The following is a 23,123-nucleotide window of genomic DNA, read 5'->3' on the forward strand; positions in this document are numbered from 1 at the left end:
CTGCAGGCAAAACGGCGAATTGACTTCCGGGTTTCGTCACTTCTGGGAAAATATTTTCAAAATAAAAGCCTGTGCCTGGGGTCGGAGGGGTTTACGAGTTACACCAGTAAGTAATGGAGAACGTGCAATAAGCGCTTGTGTTTTGACCAATTTTTAACCATCTCTGTTATCTGTATGTTTAGTATGATATAAAAAGAAGCTTAACTGGACTCTCTGAAAATACACAATTTTAATGCAGAGCCCATCTTTGGAGTTTTTGCTCGACACAAATGGCTTTGTATGAATTCATTTCCCCACTTTGGTCTAGTCTGACAAAGTCGGAGGCCAAAGTCTTCTGCTTCTCTCTGACTTTGATATCAACAAGATTCCTGTCAAATTTTCAGAGCTCCATAAACAAATATTTTTCGCACACAATTTCTCACCACATGGTACAATAATATGGAACAATAGATAGGTGCTGCATCGCAACAAATCCCTATTTTACAAGTAATAGTTTGAGAAAGGTATATGGTCAATAACTGACTTGATGAATGACAATCTTTTAGACTATGAACAAATCTGTACCAAACACAGCTTTAACCCTCCATATTAGAATTCATAAAGTTACCTAACACACTATCTCAACGATTTGTATTCCTGACCAAAAATATAATGACGCACCAAACCATACAACAGTTACCCCCACTATCACTTTAGGGAATCTCAATTCTGGACAAAAAATGCAGCAACTCCTTTCATAGAAAATGGTTTACAGAAATCTTATTCCTTGGACGTCCAAACAAAAATATTTTTTTAAATAAATTTGATAAGGAATCAATTGCCACACTGCGAACTATGTATCGGATTTTACCCATACCCCCAAAGGCAAAAGAGACCCACAAAATTATGAATGACATCTACCCATCTAAGGAATTATTGAGGGTACACTTTAATATTGAAGATAATATTTGTACATTTTGTGAAGACAACATTGAAATGACAGACCATATATTTTTCTCATGCGAAAAAGTACAAGGCTTTTGGGCTAAAACTCAAAAATGGATTAAAGACAAATTTCCATCGGCACCAGTTTCTTTCTCAAGAGATGATATAACATTTGGTTTACTTTTAAGCAACAAAAGACATGAACTCTGTGTCAATGTTATTTTAGACCTGGCCAAGTACTTCATACACAAAAACAGAATGCAAAAATGTTCCCCAAAGTTCACGTTCTTTAAAAACAATTTTGAATTATATAAAAAATCCTTAAAACGTATGGAAAAATCCAAAGACCAAAAAATATACAGTTTGATCTCTGAGATTCCTTGTGAACCACCAAGTTCAATACATATATTATCCCCCTTGCAATTTATTTATGTATTTTATTTATTTATTTATTTTTCTTTTATTTTCTTTTTCTTCTAGCATTTATCATTTCTCACAAACCTTTAATACTGTTAACACATACAGTTCAGTGATTACATACAGAACATACATACATACATACAGTATGTCCTTATGTCCTTTGCTTCCTCATCCCGGGTTGATTTATCGACACTCGATTCTACCTTGCCATGAATGTTTGAACATATGTATATCTGTTCATACTATTTATGTTCAAAAAAATACCAAAAACTTTTGTCTAGTCTGTACTTTTATACACAATTTCAGAAATTAGTGAAATTGACCTATTCTCTGCAATTTTTCTCACAAGATTAATCTTGAGTTTTTACAGTCATGGGTTGTTACTACAAAAGCTGGCAGTTTCATAAATTGGTTATGTACACAATTTTAAACAAATAATTATTTGGTGAAACAGACCGGTCGAATTAAAAAAGAAAAAGGACCAGGACAGAAAGTGATATTTAGTGATTTATGTGTGCACCCACTGAATGGTGACAATGTCAGCCATGTTTCCAAATGCAGCTAAATACTTACACAAGGCATTTTATTCTGTCTGTACAATTCCATGTGATCAAAACTAAAGGACTTATATATATATATATATAATTAGGTGTCTGTATTTTGGACAAGGATTTTGAGTTAGCATTGAAACCTGGGGCAAATTTAAGTATGTAATTTACAGTGTTGTCTCTTGTATTTGCTGTATAATTAAATGATCACAAGGATTTACTCTTAAATGTACCCAGGTTAACTATCAATACACTCAGAGAATTATAGTGGTTCCACGGAATATTGTTTTTTTTTTAAACATACTCGAGTAGATTTGCTGCATCTGTGGTATCAAAACTAAAACGACAATAACGAGAAACAAACCGACATACGTTGTTAAAAAGGCTTTTAATTTGTTCTTGGCTCAACACATAATGGGTGTTACAGAGACAGCATTGCCTTAAATAGAATTTCCCATCACAGAAGCCTACCATGATGGCTGGCCTTTATTTTCCCCTAAAGTCGTCCTATGCCGTGCATCACACTACGCCAAATATTCCAATCCCCGACCACCACCATCATCATCAGAAAACACCACGCATATCTTCCTGCAACGGCCGATGCATCTGCAGATACATATCGTTGTGTGCCTGAAGTACATCGGTCGCGGCGTGCCGGCCTGCAGCACCTGAGTCCTGCTCCGGGGCTGCAGAGCTGATCAGTCCTGCTCCGGGGCTGCAGAGCATCCCCGGCGCCTCAGCGATGATGTCATGTTTTCGAGGACGCAACCTGCAACATCCGGGCCCTCCGCGCGTGCCTCTGTGCTTCTCAACAGCTAACGGTAGCTAGCAAGCTGTCAAGCTGTCAAGCGGAGAGGCTGGGACGGACGTTTCGGCTTCCCCCTGGCTTGGCCCCGTATACCGCCAAGAAAATCCATAAATATATCTTTAGATCGACAGCTGAGATAATGTAATGCATCAGGGTCTTGTGCAAAAAGGAACCTCCGCATTCACACAGTTTCTATGCAGTGAGTCCCGAGTGACGATTGCTGGCTGCTAGCTTAGTGTCGCTCCTAGCCTAGCTCAACCACAGCGAAGCATTGGTTTCGTCGGTGGAAGTCGCTCTCCTCGGTGGAACCGCGGCTTGTTACCTTGAGTCCTCGCCACCATCGAGGCACCCGTTGCTGTCAGCCGCTATTTTGGATATCTGGTAAGTCACAAGTTGGTCTTTCTATCGCCAGCGACGCTCTCGGAGCGCCGGGCAGACGGCTAACCTAGCGATGTTAACATGTAGCACCCTAGCAAGGCCGAGGGTTCTCCTTGCCTTGGCGTTAGCCTACCCGGGCAGAGGCAGGCCTGTCAAAGTTAGCTGAGAGGGACAAGGGTCAAGGCCCACGACTGGGCAAGGCTGTTTGTTTATTTGGGCTGTGGTTAAGGTTTGCTACACAGTAGACTTTTTCGTCGGCCGAGCAAAAGCTAAAGTTGTGGGACAGGTGCGTCGTTTGAATGGTCTTAGCCGCAGCCGCCGTCGTTTATATCAGATCCACAGGGAATTTTGGTTATCGAGCAGATTGTCAATCAGTTAGCACACGTTAGCTCTGCATGCTTGCAACGAAAGTTGACACTACATTTAGGTCGCCCCGTTCGTGTGATATGTTCTTCATTGCAAAGGTCAAGGTGATGCTTCCCTTGGAAAACCGTGAATGGACAAGGTCCGGGGTGAATTCGCGTGATATCCGTACAATAAAAGGCGCAATCGAGCAGGGGCAGAAAGGACGTTTCAATGTGGTGCACAGCAGACGTGCTCCAAATATGTAGCTCAAACATGCGCACAGGTTTTGCTATTTTTAGAGGAGCAGCCGGCTCGGCCGCTGTCCGCGAACTTTACGACCAACTGTTTGTCTGAAGTAGTGCCAACATAGTGTTTTATTCTGTTTGAGAAGTTCCTCTGAGCATTGACATTTTAATCTCACCCGTTATTTACCAAATCAATGATTTCGTGTGACTGTAGAAACAATACTCTTCTCCCATATCTTTGCCAATGTCCTGTCTCTTTCTATGTGCTCTTTAGGCCCTAAGAGGACAAGATGGGGGCATTTCTGGACAAACCAAAGATGGAAAAATACAATTCCCATGGTGAGGGTAACAGCTTGAGGTATGGTCTGAGCAGTATGCAGGGCTGGCGGGTAGAGATGGAAGATGCCCACACAGCAGTTATCGGCTTGCCTCATGGTCTCGACCTCTGGTCGTTCTTTGCTGTTTATGACGGGCACGCTGGCTCTCAGGTGGCCAAATACTGCTGTGAGCACCTGCTGGAACACATCACCAGCAACTCAGACTTCCAGAGTGCTCTGCAGGAGGACCACTCTGTGGATAGTGTGAAGAATGGGATCCGCACAGGATTTCTCCAGATCGATGAACATATGCGAACCATCTCTGAAAAGAAACATGGCGTGGACCGTAGTGGCTCCACCGCAGTGGGAGTCATGATTTCACCGAGCCATGTCTACTTTATTAACTGCGGCGACTCACGAGGACTCCTCAGCCGGGGTGGTTCTGTGCACTTCTTTACACAGGATCACAAACCTAGCAACCCACTGGAGAAGGAAAGAATCCAGAATGCCGGTGGCTCAGTCATGATCCAGCGAGTTAATGGGTCCCTTGCTGTTTCTCGGGCCCTGGGAGACTTCGACTACAAGTGTGTGCATGGAAAAGGCCCAACAGAGCAGCTTGTCTCTCCTGAGCCTGAAGTTTATGCAATAGAGAGATGTGAAGGAGAAGATGAATTCATTATACTGGCTTGTGATGGCATCTGGGATGTCATGGCCAATGAGGAACTGTGTGACTTTGTGAGGTCAAGGCTGGAGGTAACAGATGATCTTGAAAGAGTCAGCAATGAAATTGTTGACACATGCTTGTACAAGGTAAGGCGTGCACAACATTTACATCAACATGACACCTCTCTTCGTCCACGTAATACTCACAAACTTTGGGTTCTCCTTTATTTTTCCACAGGGAAGTCGAGACAATATGAGTGTTGTATTAATCTGCTTTCCCGGGGCTCCTAAGGTATCCCCAGAAGCAGTGAAGCGGGAGGCAGAGCTGGATAAATATCTAGAGTCCAGAGTAGAAGGTAGGGTGATATAACTGATTTTACTGTTTGTCGGATCGCAATGGAAAGTGGCGGTCAAAAATAAGCAATTTGGATACTGTCTTTTGTTTGACATACATATCTCATAGCAACTGGACTTCATTGTCTATCCTTGAAGACATTTCACCTCTCATCCGAGGTGCTTCTGCAGTTCACTCTGTGTTCAACAGATTTTTTTTTGCTAAGGAGGCATAGACAAACATCAAGTCTGAGAAAACATGATTTTGAGCTGTTTGTTTATTGATGAACTGATTGATGATCAGATAACATATTGGCTATCAGAGGTATATTAGCAATGTTTTTTTTCACAAGCCAATGCTATTTCCCACATAAAGTGACAGTGATACTGGGAGGGTTTGACCTTCAGGGGTATTAGAATTTGGGCAGGTAAAACATTGTCACAGGCTTACGAAGGAAGTAACTCAATTTAACTTACAAAAAGAAGCAGAAAGCGTCACACAGTATGAATGCATTTTTTTACTAGTAAGGTCTGAGATTTCAAGACATTTTGCTTCACCAGTGTTTTCTTTCAAACACTTACAAAAATGGACTACTCAAAATATGTGCTAGGGTTTTCATTTTTTTTGCACAGCTTCCCCTCCCTGGAATGCCACTGTGCCTCCTTTCATGCTTGGCTTTTCTAAGGACTGAGAAGGGTGGTTCAAGTTGATTGAGCATCAGAATTGACCCACCCTCTTAGATTTATTGAAAACAAACAATAATATGTCAAATCGTCATTTGTTTTTGGCTGAAATCCTCTCCTTGGATTTCATTTAATTTAATTTTAAGTTGACAGTGTAAATGTGATGTTCAAAATTTTGCTGTAGCTGTGAACGCAGAATAATCATTTTTGTAAAACTTGAAAAGGGTACATAAATTAAGAAGGATAACAGCATGAATTAAAAACAGAGTTAGATAAATCGGTAATTGTGAGGCTGTCCACCTATCTCGCGAGTAGGCGTGATTGACATACCATTTTTGATGTGGAAGGGAAGAGCTGCCCAATGACAGAATTTTAATTGGGACCACAGTCTTGGATTCCCGGGATAAAATGAACATGAGTGATATTGACATTTAAAAGTGCATGCTGTGCTAGTGGAACGGTTCTCTCAAGCAACGCTCCATTGTGCTTGTAATCCGGCACTCCATCAAACGGTCTGACCACTTGTAGCCATTCCCCCTGAGCGCAGCCTGTACAAAACTTCCCTTGGATGCAGTCCGAGTAATGTTATTGTTCAAATAGTAGTGGTATACAATACAAGAACCGCAAAACATGAACCGCCAGGCCTGAAATTAGTCACTCTTTACCCAGATTGGGTGCACGTTTGAAACCAAACGTCAGAGTAAATTAGCGGATTGTGAAACCAAGATTGTGTAACACCAACAATGTCTCACATGAGAAACTTGAATACTACAAGTTTGGTTGCTGGTTTACTTTCAATCTTATACCAATTCTCACTGGATTTCGGTGCATGAAAATCAGTCTAACTGTGGTGAGAAATCTGTCAGGACAAGTGAATTTGTGCATTTATCTGGCACCACATAACAGTAGCTACAACTGGGTTTTAAAACCAGTTTGGCCTGCTATTGTTCATTGATCCCCCGCATTTTAAACATTATTTACGATCGAACATTCCTCAAGACTGAGCCCTTCCTCACTTAAACTTTAATTACACCGGACATGTTTGTGTTTGAATGATAACCAGGACATCACCAGTTTTTGATTTAGAACAGGTGCAATTTTCAGTTAGGCGTGCAGATTTCATGACCTGATTGCCCGATTGAGAAAAGCGAGAAAACATGTTTCCATGGCCATCTGGCCTCAGAGTAGAACGCATTGTTGGCCGCAACTAGAGGAGTTGTGTGGATCGAAGTGTGTGGTTTTGTTTTCCCACAGAGATTCTCAAAAAGCAGGGAGACGAAGGTGTTCCAGATTTGGTCCATGTAATGCGGACGTTAGCATCTGAGAGCATCCCTAACCTCCCTCCTGGAGGAGAGCTGGCAAGCAAGTAAGTGACATTTGAGGTTCAAGTAAATTAAGTGACCTCATTTTCTTTCTAATTTTTTCATGGCACGCACTCATTTATTTTCCTTCTTACCTAGACGAAGTGTTATCGAAGCAGTGTACAACAAACTCAATCCCTACCGAAGTGATGATACTGTAAGTATCCCGGCATTTTACACTAAATGTTAGCTACTGAGGACGAGATTTGGTTGGAGTTTGCATGATATTTGAAAAGTGACTGGCAAAGATTAACAAATGTAATGCTTGTTGTTAGTATCTAACGACATGGAGCCATAAAAAGTAGGTACTGTGGTAAACAATCCTTGTGGACTGACTTTGCTGCACAGCAATGTTTGACCAAAGAATGGCACATCATCTTGAATAGCTGTAAAAACAATTACAACTCACAAATCTTTATTCCGACTAAACAACTCTACATAAGTGGAGCCCGTGTCAAAGATGTTCAATTTCATGCAGTAGAAACTGATTGCCGTAATTGCTGCCCCTTAAATCAGAGAGCTAATTTTTGAAATTAGCCAGTGTTTGCCTGGATGGAAAACCGCGTTCTCCTGCATCCCAGTTCAAAAGAACCTCATTCTTACCTGTACGTGGACATTGAAAAGACCATTCCCTTGTATCTATGCAGATGTTTGGTTTTAATCTTTTGTTAGATTACCCCATTGGGTCAATCTGTTTTTTGATTTATCCAGTCCTTGACTGTGCAAATTTGCACTTTGTTTCAGGATGTCATGCTTGTAGAAAGACAGAGTTGGTTTCAGTCCCCGAGATATCGAAAAAGTCCGGTTGCCCTCAGTTCCTAGTCCCTTGGCTTTCTGTGTTCTGGTCGTCAGGGTTTGAAATGAGCTGTTCTTTATTGAAACCAGTTCCCTTTAACCTTTGGAATTGGAACGCTCTTCATCTGCCTTCAGGTAGTCTTTGAGGTTTCGCCTCTTCGGTTCATCTGGGGATTGTTTGCACTCTTGCTCAAACTTCAACTTCAAGATAGAGAAGTTGCAAATGGGTTTCTACAAATAAAGACATAATTCAAATGAAAAAACCCAAGAGCACCTGAAGGAAACTGGTTATAAATTGTGAAGTGCAGTGATGGCTTAAAATGTTTCCGCAGGAAAAATATGTGCTGAAGTCACAGTCAAATTGTACTATGCATCAAGGATATAAGTTATTTTCCAACCTATTAATTATACCATGGGACAAGTTAATAAGAATGTCCACTGTTTATAAATTCTATAAATTATAGGTGACTAACATTCCCCTCACAAGAAACCTTAACATTTAATTTGTGCTGCGACAAGCAAAACAACCAGCTGGTGTGACTGATGCTACACCAGGCAGCATTAGAATTGAACTCATTCTCTTCATCACACCACAGAATGAGTGTGCCTCATCCTCCCTGGTGCCATACTCATTCTGCCAAACTCTTTGCAGCACTGAGTGCTTCCACTCATTTTGACATCAGACTAGTGCAATTTGTCACCCTACAAGTATAGGAGTATGCAAAATGGCTAGGATTACAACAATGTCATGTAAAAGGTCAGCCTCTAAATACCCCAAAAGGAAAATGCATTTCTCCAGTCATAGCCCCATACCCTCCTAAACAGTAATGAAGTGATGTGTGTGAGGGGCAATGACCCATATGACGGGGTCTCTGCAAGTTGGAGAATTTTAGAGATTCTGAAAAAAGGCATCTCTTCATGGCAGGATGCAAAAATGTTACTTGAAATTGTGCAATGGTATAATTTCCCACTGAAGGTGGAGGGTGGTCAGGATATCATTTTAAAGGTGTCCACTTCTGAATGCCATCTATTCATCTGTTGTGTAATTTCTCCCCGTTTTCTTGCATTATATCTCGGGGTGTTCTTTCTCCCCTTTTTGACCCCATGAATCTTTTGTGTATTTCTGTGGCTAGCAGTTGGCATCGTCACAGTTTGGAATACCCAAGTCATGAGATCCTGCAACAAATGCACTGCAAAAATGAAATTTGTAGGTTTTACTGCCAAAAAAAACAAACAAAAAAGTAGTCTTTCTAACAGGGCTCTTGGTGTGAAGTCTTACTGATAGCTATAGGGTTTTTGCGCGTGCCTGTGTGTGTGTCACTAGGTTTATATTATGTTAAACTAGGTTTATATTCATATACTGCTGCGTACAAATTGTTATGAAGAAGTCAAGAAACACAGCAATGCTGCGCAACAACAAGTGGGGAAAATGTCTAGATACAGAACCTTAATGGCTGTAAATTAAACAATCCCCACATCAGATACAAAACCTCAGAGTGTGAGATAGAGACAGGCTTTGATTGTAGTTAACTGAAAGGCGTGATGGGAGCGAGAGACAAAAAGTGGCTCACTATTTATATATCAGCGCTGTGTTCCACTTATGTGCACATCTAGATAATTGTGCTTGTCGTTACAGATGACTCCACCCACTGTATTTGCCTCATTCATGTTCTACTATTTCTCTTCATCAACAAATATTGAAGCTGCTGCTATTCATTTTGATGCAGTTGACACGCAACATCAGATTGCAGTTTCACAAACACCGATTCAACATGGTTTAACCTCCAAAACCAGCCGACCTTTGTTGAATCAGCGAGTAGGACAAAAACCAAATTCCAAAAAGCCTTTTTTTTTTTTTTTTTTAGCATTTGCTATAATGTTATGAAAACTGTAATTTTAAAACTTCCCAGTTTGTCAGTAACTTGAACGGCATCATCCAAAGACATTTCTGCAGCTTGGTAGTTGTCGGTGTGGAGATTGATTGAGTCTGTGACGTTTTATACAGCATTCTTATCTTGTCAGTGACGTATTGACAGTCCGGTTATATTGGATGGAAAGGTATAGAGCAGCGATCCAAGAGTAGTCCCATCAACCGATGATACCCATTTTCATTCTTGCTCAAATACTCTCCACTGCCTTAAGGGCAATCAGTCCAAACCCCACAGCCTGCGCTGGTTTTACAAATCTGTAGCTGGTCCACCCAGAAACTAAATATAGTTGTGCCCCTAGAGAAACATATGTTTTTGAACAAATGTAATGCAAGTTGAAATCCCAAATGTAAAGTGGAAACGAGTGAAGTTATGAAACCTCACTGTTGACTTGAATATACAAAATGCCACTGTGGTGATTATGTTAGCGGGCGCTTGATGTGATTCCTTCAACCTGTAGCTGATACATCATACTTTCTCAGTATCAGGTTTCTCACTTGTCAGTCTGCTTTCCATTCAAATCTGTTGCTTATTAAGTCATCAAAAATTGATCATGTGAAAAATGTTGCATTCCACTACAATTATGTGAACATAGTTTAGGTTCAGCGGTTTGAGATTTTCTAATGCACCGCCCCCCAACACACACACACAAGCACGCAGAGGCAGACATGCTGTTTAATGTCCTCATTCATTCAGTACATATCAAAGCTTGTATTGAAGCATCTTAATTAGCAGAGTTTTATGGCCAAAATCAAAACCTTGTTTGTCACTCAAGGTCAAGGACTGGAAAAGTTACCTCTTTTTATACATAACTGTCTTTTCTTTGTGAGGCAGATTCTGCCTCCGTGTTTGAATATTTCCCAGCTTCGTCACTGAGCTCAGAATAAAGCCAAGAAAAGGAAGATTGTATGCAAGCCTACCCATATTTAAAACCCCCGGATGAAAGACCGCTCATTCACAACCTTATGTTGCTATCAGATTAAATGTACAACTTTTCATTTGTTGTTTGGCGTCGAGCTGCAAATCCAAGGTTGTAGTTTGTGCTGCTTTAAACATAGGTCGTTATTGTCTGCTTTGCAGAGTACAATCAATGTCCTGACAAGGTGGAATGAAACACAACTGAGGTCAAGACGGTGTTTTCCATTTATGACAAACATGTAAAATCGTTGCCATTAATATTACCCGATCAACTCGAAAGTCAATCGCTCCCAACTGCCGTGTTCACCAGCGGTTCATGGTCTATCCCGGTGAGCGTGTCCAATAAAGGCTTTAGGTGAAATATGGACTCACATCACGGAGTGTGATGACTAGCTTAGCTCCGCGTTCAGCCTGGGATCATCAGTATCATCAATATGGCCGACTTGTGTAGCCTTCAACATCTCCAAAGATATAGCGCCGACAAGAGTCCAGCGTGTCCTTTCTCTAGGAGAATGAACCTTCCATTTCAGGATTGGTGGCCATCTGCCTGTCAAGTGCTCCTGGGCTGATGTTTTGCTTGAAATGAAACGATTTAGAAACAAACGAGCTCACGCATGACACAGGCCCATCACGATCTCATGAACATTTACGGAGGTCGGTGGAATTTATGTTCAGGTGTATCCTTGACCACCTGAATCATTTACCACGAGTTTAGGTTTGTCATGAATGTTTTGTTAGCACTTAAGTGAATTAGTTTGTAAGTCTGAAGGGTTTGTCCTTCCTCTCCTCTCTCATCAAGGACTCTGCGTCCACAGATGACATGTGGTAACATAACCTCCTTACCACTAACACAACATAGAGTTTACAAACCACCATCCTCTCAAGACCCACAGCAGCTCAGCTCAGCTCAGCAGTCTGTCTCGCCGTCACTCTGAGCTTTTGGTTTCTAAGAAGGGAATGTCCTGGGAGGAAGAGGAGGAGGAGGAGAAGGAGGAGGAAGAGGAGTTGCATGCACACAAACCTGGAGTAGTGCAGCACCAGTCCACTCTGGAGTTCAGGATCCCCACCGTCTTGTCTCCCCTTTGTGTTCACCCATCTTAATATTCCCCTCAAAAGTAATCCATAACAAGTTAGTCCACAAGGTTTTCTTTCTTTTTGTTAAACAATCTGCTTAACTAGTAACATTGATTTGCTGTAATTAATTTGATTCACATTTCCTTGTGTGTGTTTGTATATTTCTGTTTTTGTGAAGTGCAATTGTCCTGTACAAACAGCCTGTATTTAATGCAACTTGATTTTAAGTTAAAAAATGAAAGAAATGAAAAAGAGAACCTTTTATGCACTATCTGCCTTCTCCTGCTTTTCTGGAACTCTAACAATCTTCTCTTCAGTCAAATATTATTGCTTGTCCTCCAGGCACAATATCTCTGCGCTTTTACGTTTTCTTTTTTTTTTTCTTTTTTTTTTTTTTAGCATTTCTGTTTGTTTTTGTTGTCCGTGCGTGCGAGCGAGTGTGTGCGCGCGTGCGTGTGTGTGTGCGCTCCCCCCAGTTAGTCTATGCTCCTTTTTAAGAAACGGGTAAATTGTATAGTTGACAGCACACTAAGCTCTCTATATCAAACCATTTAAATCCTAATGATTTCTCCTTGTGCTTTTTTAATTGTATTTTATTTTTGTACGTGTTTTTCTGAACATGCTCAGATAATATTCATATAATATTCAAGTGTTTCTCAGTCATTTTGGACTTGTGAAGTGAGAAATATCTATTTTTTCATTTGTTCAAGGCATCGGATGAACACCCCTGTTAACACTTTTGTCAGTGCGAGTAGATTCCGGTGTGAGTGCGTGGGTGCTCGTGTACACGTGTGTTTGTGCGAGGGCAGATGTGTAAGTGTGACTCGGGATTTTAAGGGAGTAGCTGTCCCACTGCTCACCCACTGTCTGCCATTTCTAGCTGGTGTTTCATATCAACACGACACAGGCTTTCACAACTGCTTCCAAAAGCTTTGGGTAACAGAGTTTACATGCTCTTATACTATTTGAACAACTTCGAGCTATATATCAGAAACCTGACATCATTTACCCTGTGCAGCCAGTTATGTCGTTTTGCGTCAGGAAATATTTTGTGTCATATTTCAGTTACCTGTGCCCTCCGCGGGTGCCATGATTTCTCACTCGTTCCAGCTTTATTACAGCCTATGCCAAGTTTTTTTTTTTTTTTTGTTTTTTTTTGTTTTTTGCATATGGTACAGATACTATTTTAGGTTCTACCTTTATCCATCTGGAAATTTGACTGATGTGAACAGCTTAGCTCTGACTAGTTTAGAGGAAAGCACTATTACTAGTGTGACAATAGGATAAACTGTTGACTCTAAGACCAAACATGCTGTTGCTGGTTGACATGGTCTTAATTTGGACACTCAACCGAAGAACAAATCTGCCAACCGCCCTGAGTTGTCACGGTGGCGCCGCGGTGTTTATTCCCACCGGGTCGGCTCGGCTCAGAACCCCCCGGCCCTGGCATCCCGAGCCAGAGCACAGTACAGTTCGCTGCTATAGTTTGTGATCTGAGCGACAATTTTCAACTCTTTCCCTTCTGAGTCACTGACTAAATCTGTATTTACTACTCACAGTAGAGACACAGTGTCATAATAGATTCATTTCTGTTTTCTTTTCTAAAATTGCATTGTTGGAAATTTATGTATGTATATATTTTGACCTAAAGATTCAAGGAATAAATCATTTGCTTGGAATTAGTTTTCTGCCATGGACAAAATGTGACTTTGATTTGTCTTGTGGTGGATAGTTTGTTTTGCTAAAGGTTTCTACACGCAATGAAAGCCATAAGCTGCTTTCCATTCTCTAACATGGTCACGATATGGTAGTATTTGAATCGTTAACCGAGCAAAGTGACAATCCTAACCAATTCACTGCGTTTGTCTTTTTGGTGCGTAACAAACTCCTAAATCATTAGCAAGACAAAAATTGTAATCTTAAATCAGCAGCTGTTTCATTTGTCTGAGTGGCAAAAGGCCAAAGAGCACCCCATCCCAAGCTGGTGAATATCAGTGTATGGATAACATAGCTTTCTAAAAAGATCATATGTTCTCCAGTTCACATCCCCGTACTTTATCCAACTTCCCGCTGGCACTCTAGAGTTTCTGGTCTCTGTCGGCGATGGTCTGATCAGCAGGTTCTTGTGCTACGGACACATGCATGATGACACACTATGTCCACATGTGACCACAGGGGGTTCATGTGTATACAAATAGGGTGTGTGTGTGTGTGTTTTGCACTGCAGCGAGAAAAGGTAAGCTTGACCTTAAAGGAGCAGGCTTCGGAAGGGTAGAATGCCATTCATGAACATTTTGATATGCCTTCTGGAATCCATGTTCATTCTGGAAGAAATATTGCATGGCGACTGAAATCTTAACACGCCAATGGAAACAGTCCTTGTGGTTTCCAGCTATCAGCTGTGAATAGGAGGTGTATTTTCTGATTAGGTGACAATTCAGTAAATGCTAGACGTTTCCATTCAACAGCAAATAGGATTCAGTGCATGTTTGTTTGCATTCAAATATTTCCAACAAAATCTAGAATAAAATGGGAAAAAGAAAAGGACGCGCGAAACTCACACCTCGATTACCTTCGCGTGCTCTTGACAAAAAAAAATGCAGAATTCTATTTCTACCCCGCTACTTGTTTACTCACAATACCTGCCACGCAAAAGAACCCGATGAACTGTTCAGCAACCGCTGCCTGGAGAAGAGCATTGTGTGGAGATGCCTTTTTCAAGCGGTTCATAGCCCATTTGTAAGCGGTTTGGATTTACTTTGTCGTCGAGTGCACTGTCTCCACCCAGCTGCCTGTGAGAGCCTCTGCAGGGGACCACTCTCAAGGGAATATTTCAAGATCAATTTTATGTCCCGCTTGTGTCTCCCTAGTTTTAGGTGAATCTTCCAGTAGTGTCCCCCAACCCCGCACTGTCCCCGACGCGGTTTCCAGCCGAGGTAGTGATCCTTAGATGCGGGTCGGTGTATTTGCCTGCCGAGTTAGTGAATTTTTCGAAGTGGCTGTAGTCTGAATGTGGCTTGGCCTTCCACTTTGGAAAAAGCTCCTTCACAAAAATGAAAAAAAAAACGTACATAATATCCACCTCTTGTTTTCAATCGTTGGATGAAACTAATATACCTCATTGCGTTTTAGAAAGTGTTTTTGCCGTGCATTCTGTAGATCTGTACTGCTGAGAGAGCGGTCCACATGTGTCGACTGTTTTCCTCCCCCAGACGTAAGCGCTGATCTGCAGAGTGGGATCAGCCTGCCCTCATGTAGACGACGCGACTGACTTTTGGCTATGTGATAAAGACGTGGTGGCTAATGCGAAAAATTACTTATCTTAGTTTCAAGGAATGCTGGCCTTGTGTAAGCCCCCCATCCCCCCATCCCCCCACCTGTTCACTCGTGTGATGCCGTCTTAGGTGTAAAATCTAGAATTGTATGAAATGTTCAGGGTTTCAGAAATGTGACACATGACTAAATGACAATGGTCATGTGTATCTGTATAATCAGCTTTTCGCAGAAATTATAATTGTACAAAGAACAGAGTATAAAAGCTATTTACAGATTTACCTTCGGTTGCCTGGAATGCACCGCGGACACCGTCGTAGGGAAGACTACCTGGCAAAGGTTGAAGAGATTCTAATCGCTTGTGCCCTCTTGTACATATCGATGTACCTCAGTTGTGTTGTTTACTGTGTGACCCTAAGGAGTGAAGGCTGGTTCGTTCCCCCGCAGGGCAACCCGAGCTCCACTCCGTTGACCTTTTTAAGCTCGTAAATAAGCTCACCGATTTGCCTTACCCGATTTTGTTTCCCCCCAAAGTACTTGTCGACACTATGAGGAAGACCGACCCCGCCGATGTTGAGTTTCCGATGAGTTCTTCATGTTAGGGTATAAGGCTATGAGCTAAGTGACCTGCGGTCACAAGGTACACGTTTGCAGCCGTCAGCGGTTCATTGGCCGCGGTTTCCCACCATACAGTGCTGACCGCGCTCTGTCGTCTCTCCTGTCTCTCTCTCAGCAGACGATTTCAAACTTGTGACAAATGCAAGTGTTTAACCTGGTAACCTCGAAAGCTTTCAAAATGTGCATATGTACACTCATGTCTGCTATATTTATGATTACATTCAAGAATAGCTTTAGAGTGCTGTAGGTAAGTATTGTCAATGTTGATTCGAATGCTTCTCAGAGGCCTCTGTGAGTTATTTTACAAACTTCAATAACTGTATATTTTGTATTCTGTTCTGGCTCCTAAGGAATTGCGGAAAAAAGGAAAATGTTGAAAAAAAGCTTTGTTCCCCAACTAAGTTGTACTACTTGTGTTGTCTGTTGAACAAATTGCATTCCTGGCTTGTGAATTGATGCATTTCTCTACCTGCTCCTGACATTTTCTATCCATCCTCCCCTCCTTTCTTTCATTTTTTAACCTTTGAAGTTTGAATAAAATTTCTAGTTTGCAGAATGTATTACTAAATAAATGGGTTGTCATCTTGTACCTCTCATTTCATCGCTGTTTATCTGTCTAACTTTATACCATTGGGAAATGAATACCACAACAAGACCACTGAAATTGAGGGGCATCGACAGCCTGACGGCGTCTGCGCCGCCTCTTGTGTGTGAGCAAGTTGGTCGGATGATATTTAAAGATTTACTACAGGCTTGCTGCGATAATGTGAAACAAGCGGCAAGTGCTTTTGCGTTCCCGGTTCTCCCCGGGGTTTTTCAGAGCGAGACACCAAAGCGGCGCCTCATCCGCGGAGTTGATCACGTTCCTCTAGGTTTGACCGCTTCGAGGGGAGCGGACTGGAAATGGGTTCTGCTCAATGTTCAAGATGTTAACTACATGCCACCCGAGATGGTGTGGGAAGAGCCGAGTATGCGTGAGAAGCTTTTACTCCTAAGTGTCGGACACCTTTCCCTGAGCTCTCTGCGGGCCTCCTAACGGCCTCGTCACGGTGCCGGTGGACGCTTCACACCAGCGTGACAGAGCCGATGTGAAATCTATGAAAGGATAGCTTGTTTGTGTTAAAAGTTGGTGGATCGTTGGTTGTCGGATTGAAAACGCTGACCAAAGGCAACGTTGATGAAGCGCTGTTTGCAGTTGGGGCATCGAGCTGATATCCGCCGCCCATGTTCACGTCCACTTCCGCTTCCCGTGACTCATTCAGATCTTTGACCTCTTCTTTGTGCTGGTGGGACAGTCGCTGTGGACGTCCTCTCCGGGGGCCATTTCACACTATTCAGCCGTATTTCTGCTGTGACCAGGTTTCCTTCGAATTCAAAAGTTAATGCTCATGTTCACGGTCCCATTGTGACTCTCCAATGGCTTCTAACTCTTTTTTTTTTCTCTTTTCTGGACCATTTGAATTTCTAAGTGAAATGTAACATTCAGATGTAATTGACGACCGGTGCAGCTGGCCGTTGCCATTCATTCATCATCGCTTGCGCAAATGACTTTGAGAATGAAAACCTAATATCTGCAAGGTTTTTTTTTTTTTCTCAACACTGTCATTTTGGCTCTTATTCTTTTCTTTGTTAGTTTGAGTCTTAATAGAGACTTTTTGTGAGGGGAATCCAAAGGAGCGTCAAAGCAGCACTGCAACCTCGGGGAAGGTTCACGGTGGGAACTAAAATCGAGCTGCGGTTTGGCTTAACGAGATAGTCTCCCTTTCAGGGACCTCAGCCAATCACCCGCCTCCATCTAACCCTCAGCCAATCACCCGCCTCCATCTAGCCCTGTCCTCCGCATCCTCCTCTCTCGCATAGGCAGTGCGGCTAATCCGAATACCAGTTGAAGACGATTATGAAGTTGCCATCCTCAGCTTCGGTTGCTGCTTCGATGGAAAAAGTTGATAGTTCTTCGGAACTTTTTTTTTTTTTTTTTGTCTTGAAAAATGGATATTTGTTGATTCCGTCAGCTAAGACGAGCAGCTGTTTTGTCAGACCATTAAGCGGTAGCTGTCAGACAAGCAGCAGACACTCTCTCTAGGAGAAGCGGACTTGTATCTCCGTGGCTCAGACCGCCTGGTTGGCCGTGAGAAGCATGCAGAAGGTGTAGTTTACTGTGTGGAGAAAATCCTCTCACCTCCACGTGGCAAAGGCCCCTCTAGCTCTGCTTGCCTCGCCTCGGTCTGAAGGCCCGCCTTTCGGTCCGCGTGTGGCTAATGCTCTGAGAGTGGGCCAGGCCGTCCACGACCGCTGGCATGAGAACTGTGGGGGGAAGGAGTTGAAATGTCAGCATAATGTCACGAGCCGTGAGAAGGTCAAACGTTCAAACGGTGCTCAGTGGTTGAGCAGTTAATAGATCAGGTGCTGTTTGGGTTGTTATGGCTCCTGCCATGAATTTAGGAGCGTGTAAGATCAAGAGCCACTACTCTGGAGCTGCTTCCTGCCTGTCCTGGTTGCTTTGTGTTGTTTTTTTTTTCCCCCCTTCCTCTCTGTTGTCATAAAAAAGGAGTCACCTCTTTTCCGTGGCCTCAGCCTGTTATCTAATCGGGGATGGATGCACAGGCGAGGTGCGCCTGGGATGGGCAGCCAGCCAGAGGGGGGCGGTGTAAACGGATCAGACCGATGGAGAACGCGGGCCGTCTGTTTCTGCAGCCTGACGTCGGGTTCGCGGGTGGACCGGCTGAGACGTCTCACCCAATCACCCGTCTCGGTCCTCGGCAAGAACCTGCAAGGTGGAAAGTTTGTCTTCCTAAAAGGAGCGATTGTCGCAGCCGGGCCGACCGGGAAGTCATTCGGCGCGCCAATTCTGCCTCTCCCTTCGGGGGGGCGGCGCCGTATCGGCAGGAGTTCCGTAGTCGACGGGGAGAACACACTCAACACCCCTCTAGGGCTCGCAGTAAAGTTCTGACTTAATAATATTAAGGCTAAAACAAGGCCTTTAGGAGATGTGGCTCTGGCAGGACGTCACTCCTGAATACGATCGCCACCATCACCTTCACCGCCACGTCAGATATTCTGTTGACACTGGTTTGTGACCAGGATTTAACCCCTCCGATACACACTGTGCACGTCCAGACACACACACTGTGCACAGGTGATAGCAGGGCTGATGAGCAGCTGTCATGTGATCCCTGAATGCAGAGCAGAAACCGTTAGCGGATGGACTTATCCTATTTTAGCCTTTTCCGTGTCGGAACTACACAAATGTGGCTCATTAGATCCGGGGCCACCTGTGCACGCCTAATGAAGCCCGGTGCCCTCCGAGTCGGCTCCTCCACATCAAAACAAGCCTTGGCGTCAGCAGAGACCTTCATCAAATGGAGCTGGCTTGTCATCTGCCTGCCATTGTTTGGCCCATGTCATGCTCTGCTTCTCGTGGTGGAAAAAAACCCATTTGAGCCTGACTAATGCAGCCATGCAGACGCAGCAGTGAGGGGCGGGGAGGGTGGGGGGGGGGGGGGCACACCGCATACTCTGTGGACGGTCTGCACACCGAGGTCACTGAGCTCCACATTTGCTAATTCACTGTGGAGTGCGCCAGGAGCCATGTTTTTCAGGGTCGCCCGGCAGAGGAGAGCACAGTTTGATTGAGTTAAGCGCAGAAAACGATCTCTTATAGAGGGAGATCTTTTCTCCCGGACGTGAATGTGTGTCGTAGTGGAGACGAGGGTTACGCGAGTTCAGGAGCAGCTTCATCGGCGCTCTACGACTTGGCCTTCTCCTCCGCTCTCCTCCGGCTCCCCTTTCTAAGGTTGTTGTTGTCGAGGTCATCCTGTCAGAGAGAACGCAAGCATTTCTCACTTGTGTGCAGCAATCGAACAACCCCCCACCCCCCCCCCAGATGTCTTGGAATGGGTCCTCCCTCCTCGGCCGCCATCTCTTGCCCGCCCTTGCTCGCCCTCGGTGGGGCTGTTGTCCCCGGCATGAGGTGGGTTACACAAGCCACTGCCCTGGGAATCCCGGGCGGGCTCATTATCCTGCACTCCTGAGACACAGTTCGCCACAAATTAGGACATCAATCGACGCAAGCTCGTTAAAGAGCCACAGATCTTCTCATTAGCATCGGCACCTTCCTTTGTCGGCGCCCGGATCGGCGTTCGCCCCCGTCACCGCGCTCGGCCCCGGCGTTTCTGCACGCCGACTGGAAGCTTTAGGATTGATGTCCGCTCTGGCCGGAGGGTCAGCGCCGCCGCGTTTCACGCGCTGGGCGGATTGATCAGCGTTGACGGGTGGTTGTGGAAGTCGTTGACAGCTGCCCGCTATCTCCGGCGCTCTTCTCCAGCCCTCTGCGGCGAGTGGTCGAGTGGTGACCACTCGAGTGATCTTGTGTCAGAGCTCCGGGCGACGCAGCAAGTGAAACCCCTTCCAAACAAACCTCCTTCATTCGCACAGCGACGGCCTCATGCCGCCTCCGTGAAGCTTACTGTCCAAAACCAAATTGGATGATCTTTGCAGCTCTTTCCCCTCGATGTCAGCAAAAGGTCACCTTCTGGCGTGCTGGGACCTCGCCGTGTGCCGCAACTCGGCGTCAGAAACAGCAGGAGTAAGAACATTGTTCTCCCAAAACCTGCTGCCTGCGGGTGAAAAACTGCTCGTCTACCAGTCGGCTGCATTTCACTCGCTGCGTCCAGGTCACGACCAACGCTGACACTCCAGATGGTGATCCTCCATGACCCCGAGCGTCGGCTGGTGATGCTCTGAATGCAGGACAAGTCGCTTCTCCTTCTCATTGGTGGTGTGTCCTTCACACCGTTTGCTTCCACGTAGAAGGGAAACAAACGGAGTGCTCGGTTCATGAGAAGATGGCTTCGGTCGCTGGTCCCTCACACACCAAGAGGCCGCGTTCCTCATGCAATGTCCCCTTCTTCCATTTTTCATTGAAAGTGTGAGCGGGAGGAGGGAAGGTGGCCGCCGTGGGCAGGCAGACCGTTGCAGACAGAAGCTCGGAGAGGAACGCGAGGTGGCTCAAAGCTGGAGAGGACATCAAGCCTCCAGATATGAGACGCACTGGGAAGTGTCTCCATGCAGGAGTATTGTGGTGTGCCTGGATACAAGTGTGTGTGTGTGTGTGTGTGTGTGTGTGTGTGTGTATGTGTGTGTGTGTGCGCAGTCTTTTACAGAACCTGGAGGAGTTTTCTGCAGACACACAAAATCAGAAAATGAAATTGCATTCTTCTCTGAATGACATTTGGTTAACGACCCAGTAATCTCTAAGTCTTTCTTGGGTCTTTCTTTTTTCTGGAGGTTTGCAAAAGGCGTTTGATATTTATGTACCTTTGTCAGCGTCTCCTTTCAATCCATACCAAGAATTTTCTTTATAACTGGGTTTGTGTAAGACCTGCCATTGTCTGTCACTGTGAGAATGTATTGATGTGACTGTTAGCAAATTGCCTCTCCTTTGTACCTGCACAGTCTTTTCTCATTTCCAGCATGCTTGCCTGCCTGTCACGAGGCTGTGGTGAGATTGAAATGTTGATGACCATCTGTCTCCGTCTCGTGATGTCTCGTGTTGGCCCTTAACCGTGTTTCATCAACAACAACAACAAAAAAAAAAAAAAATCAACAGATTTTTTTTTTCCCTGCCAAGCTGTGTTTTTCCACCTCCTCTGCATGGCGCCTGGAGTCATTTGTCATCCAGTTGTTCCCAATGCATGCCGTCTCTTCACCTTCATCTTCATCCTGCTCTTCTCCTCCCCAGGACCCAGACATCCTCCTCTTCCGTGGTTTCAGCTAGAACAAGAACTAATCACGGGATGTCGAACGGCCTCGTGTTTCAGCACAATGTCCACGGCCTTCGTTGAGTTCATCCATTTATGTTTTCGTCCGTGCTCAGTCTTGTCCGTTCACTCAACACCTGACCTCCGGGCTTGACCCCTTTCCTTGGTTCACCTAATCCACGACCATCTCTTTTCCTGTTGGTTACCATCGCCGTCGCATGACATCATTCAAACAGTAGCGTGAGGCGGAGAAAGGTTGCAGCCCTCCCAGCATGCAGATCCCAAATATTGTGTAGGAGGCTTTGGATTGGCTGCGATGGACGGATCCGTCGACGGTGGGACGTTGCCAACCTCAGCCTGAACCGGGAGCTTCTCTGCAGGAGGCCTCGGTGAAAGCTGCCTCAATCCCATCGAGGAACCCGCATTCGTTTACTATTATTATTGCCTCACTTCTAAATCGGTCATTTCATCACTCAAACATTGACAGGATAGACGATTCGGTCATTGGAAAACATCTCGCTGTCAAGTTAGCTAACTCCAGCTACCAAAGATGGTCCTTTCTGACACGGCAGAAGGTGCAGAAAGTGTGTGGCTGCAGGCGTGGATCCGCTCGCCACACAATCCACCCTCTGGTCAGCAACAGCACGAATCCGAGCCCCGATGTTGCTAAGGAACATCTGGGAGCAGCCGCCAGCTCTTCTGCTGTGACCTCGGAGTGGAGAAGCCGGTCCTGTAACCTAGGTGACCGTTGTCTCGGTTGTTTGTCACGGGCTGTCCCACCACGACGCGCGTTCGGAAAGTGAGCACACGGTTGTCTGGGAGTGACTTGCGTTTACCCAATAATCTATAATCACCTGCTCCGGGATGAGCGGATGATGCGGGACGGCCGTCTCATCTCTGAGCATTCATGCATCCGTTCCCCCACTCCGTCCCCGTCCTCTGACCACCCGTCTCATTACGAAAGCCTGCAGCCCGGATTCTCACCCACCCGAAAAAGTCCCGCTTTGTGAGACGGACAGGTTTCCCATCGCCGCCAGAGATGTGAGATGTGAACCGTTCGTCGGCTCCTCTTTTGCTCGGAAGCGTCTCGTGCGCGCCCCGGCCTTTTGTTCAGCCCTGAATAGAAATACGGCGGCAGGGAAATTCAGAATCAATAATGTGTCGGAGACATTCACCTCACGCTCCCAGCTCAGAGTACAGGACCGGTCTGACCCTGTTTTTTTATGAGGGAAACTGACATGGGGATCGTCTTCCTCCTTTTTGTCGCTGCTGTCCTTGTTTTCCAACGCAACGCCTTTTTTGTGAAAGAGGAGGAACAATACATCGATTCAAAAGATCTAAATCCACAGCAGTGAGCGCTGCAGCTGTACTTGACATTGGTCCTCTGTTGTGAAATTATTCAACAATAATCCTTTCTGTCCCGACGCTCCGTCCAATCTCCGCATTCATAGCCGGGCTTGCCCCGGATAACGGCGGCAGACAAAGCTCCGCCTCCTCCCGGCCCGGTCCGGCCACCACGGTGTCTCGCCGCTCGACACGCCTCCGGCATGTTTGTTGTTCGACCGCCATCCAGCGGGGCTCCGTTTTCCCGTTGAGAAGCGAAGCCGATCCGAGCCTGCGGAGTGAATCCGGGTCCGACCCGGCTCACCCGAGCTGCCGCCGCGCCAACGGGACCGGCGGCCGAAGGGAACGCCCTCGGCAAACAACCAATAAAAGCCTGCCATCAAACCTC

General features: G+C 45.0%; 1 protein-coding gene across 3 annotated transcripts; it reads left to right on the forward strand.

The window, feature by feature from the left end:
• Window positions 1-2,705: 2,705 nt before the first annotated feature.
• On the forward strand, window positions 2,706-23,123 carry ppm1aa (protein phosphatase, Mg2+/Mn2+ dependent, 1Aa). Of its 3 annotated transcripts, none has more exons than XM_086152905.1 (6): window positions 2,706-3,081; window positions 3,943-4,795; window positions 4,887-5,004; window positions 6,920-7,031; window positions 7,126-7,183; window positions 11,467-13,434. In XM_086152905.1, the coding sequence occupies exons 2-6, from the start codon at window positions 3,959-3,961 to the stop codon at window positions 11,494-11,496; spliced, it is 1,155 nt and encodes a 384-aa protein (XP_086009031.1). In that variant the 5' UTR covers window positions 2,706-3,081; window positions 3,943-3,958; the 3' UTR covers window positions 11,497-13,434. The 3 variants fall into 3 exon arrangements, with proteins under 3 accessions (XP_086009031.1, XP_086009012.1, XP_086009021.1); XM_086152886.1 differs by lacking the exon at window positions 11,467-13,434 and adding an exon at window positions 21,373-23,123 and having other exon boundaries at window positions 2,941-3,081; XM_086152895.1 differs by lacking the exons at window positions 7,126-7,183; window positions 11,467-13,434 and having other exon boundaries at window positions 2,941-3,081; window positions 6,920-7,035.

The sequence above is a fragment of the Fistularia commersonii genome, chromosome 1, assembly GCF_037954325.1.
Source record: "Fistularia commersonii isolate RoL2024-O1a breed Wild chromosome 1, RoL_Fcom_v1.0, whole genome shotgun sequence".
In the NCBI taxonomy this organism is placed as follows: domain Eukaryota; kingdom Metazoa; phylum Chordata; class Actinopteri; order Syngnathiformes; family Fistulariidae; genus Fistularia; species Fistularia commersonii.

What these genes read in the sequence shown, in the direction of transcription:
- ppm1aa (XM_086152886.1), top strand. Translation starts at nt 3,959, where the DNA reads ATGGGGGCATTTCTGGACAAACCAAAGATGGAAAAATACAATTCCCAT. An exon ending in GGAGGAGAGCTGGCAAGCAA is followed by an intron (nt 7,032 to 7,125) that starts GTAAGTGACATT and finishes CTTCTTACCTAG; the next exon opens with ACGAAGTGTTATCGAAGCAG. An exon ending in CCTACCGAAGTGATGATACT is followed by an intron (nt 7,184 to 21,372) that starts GTAAGTATCCCG and finishes TCTCCTCCCCAG; the next exon opens with GACCCAGACATCCTCCTCTT.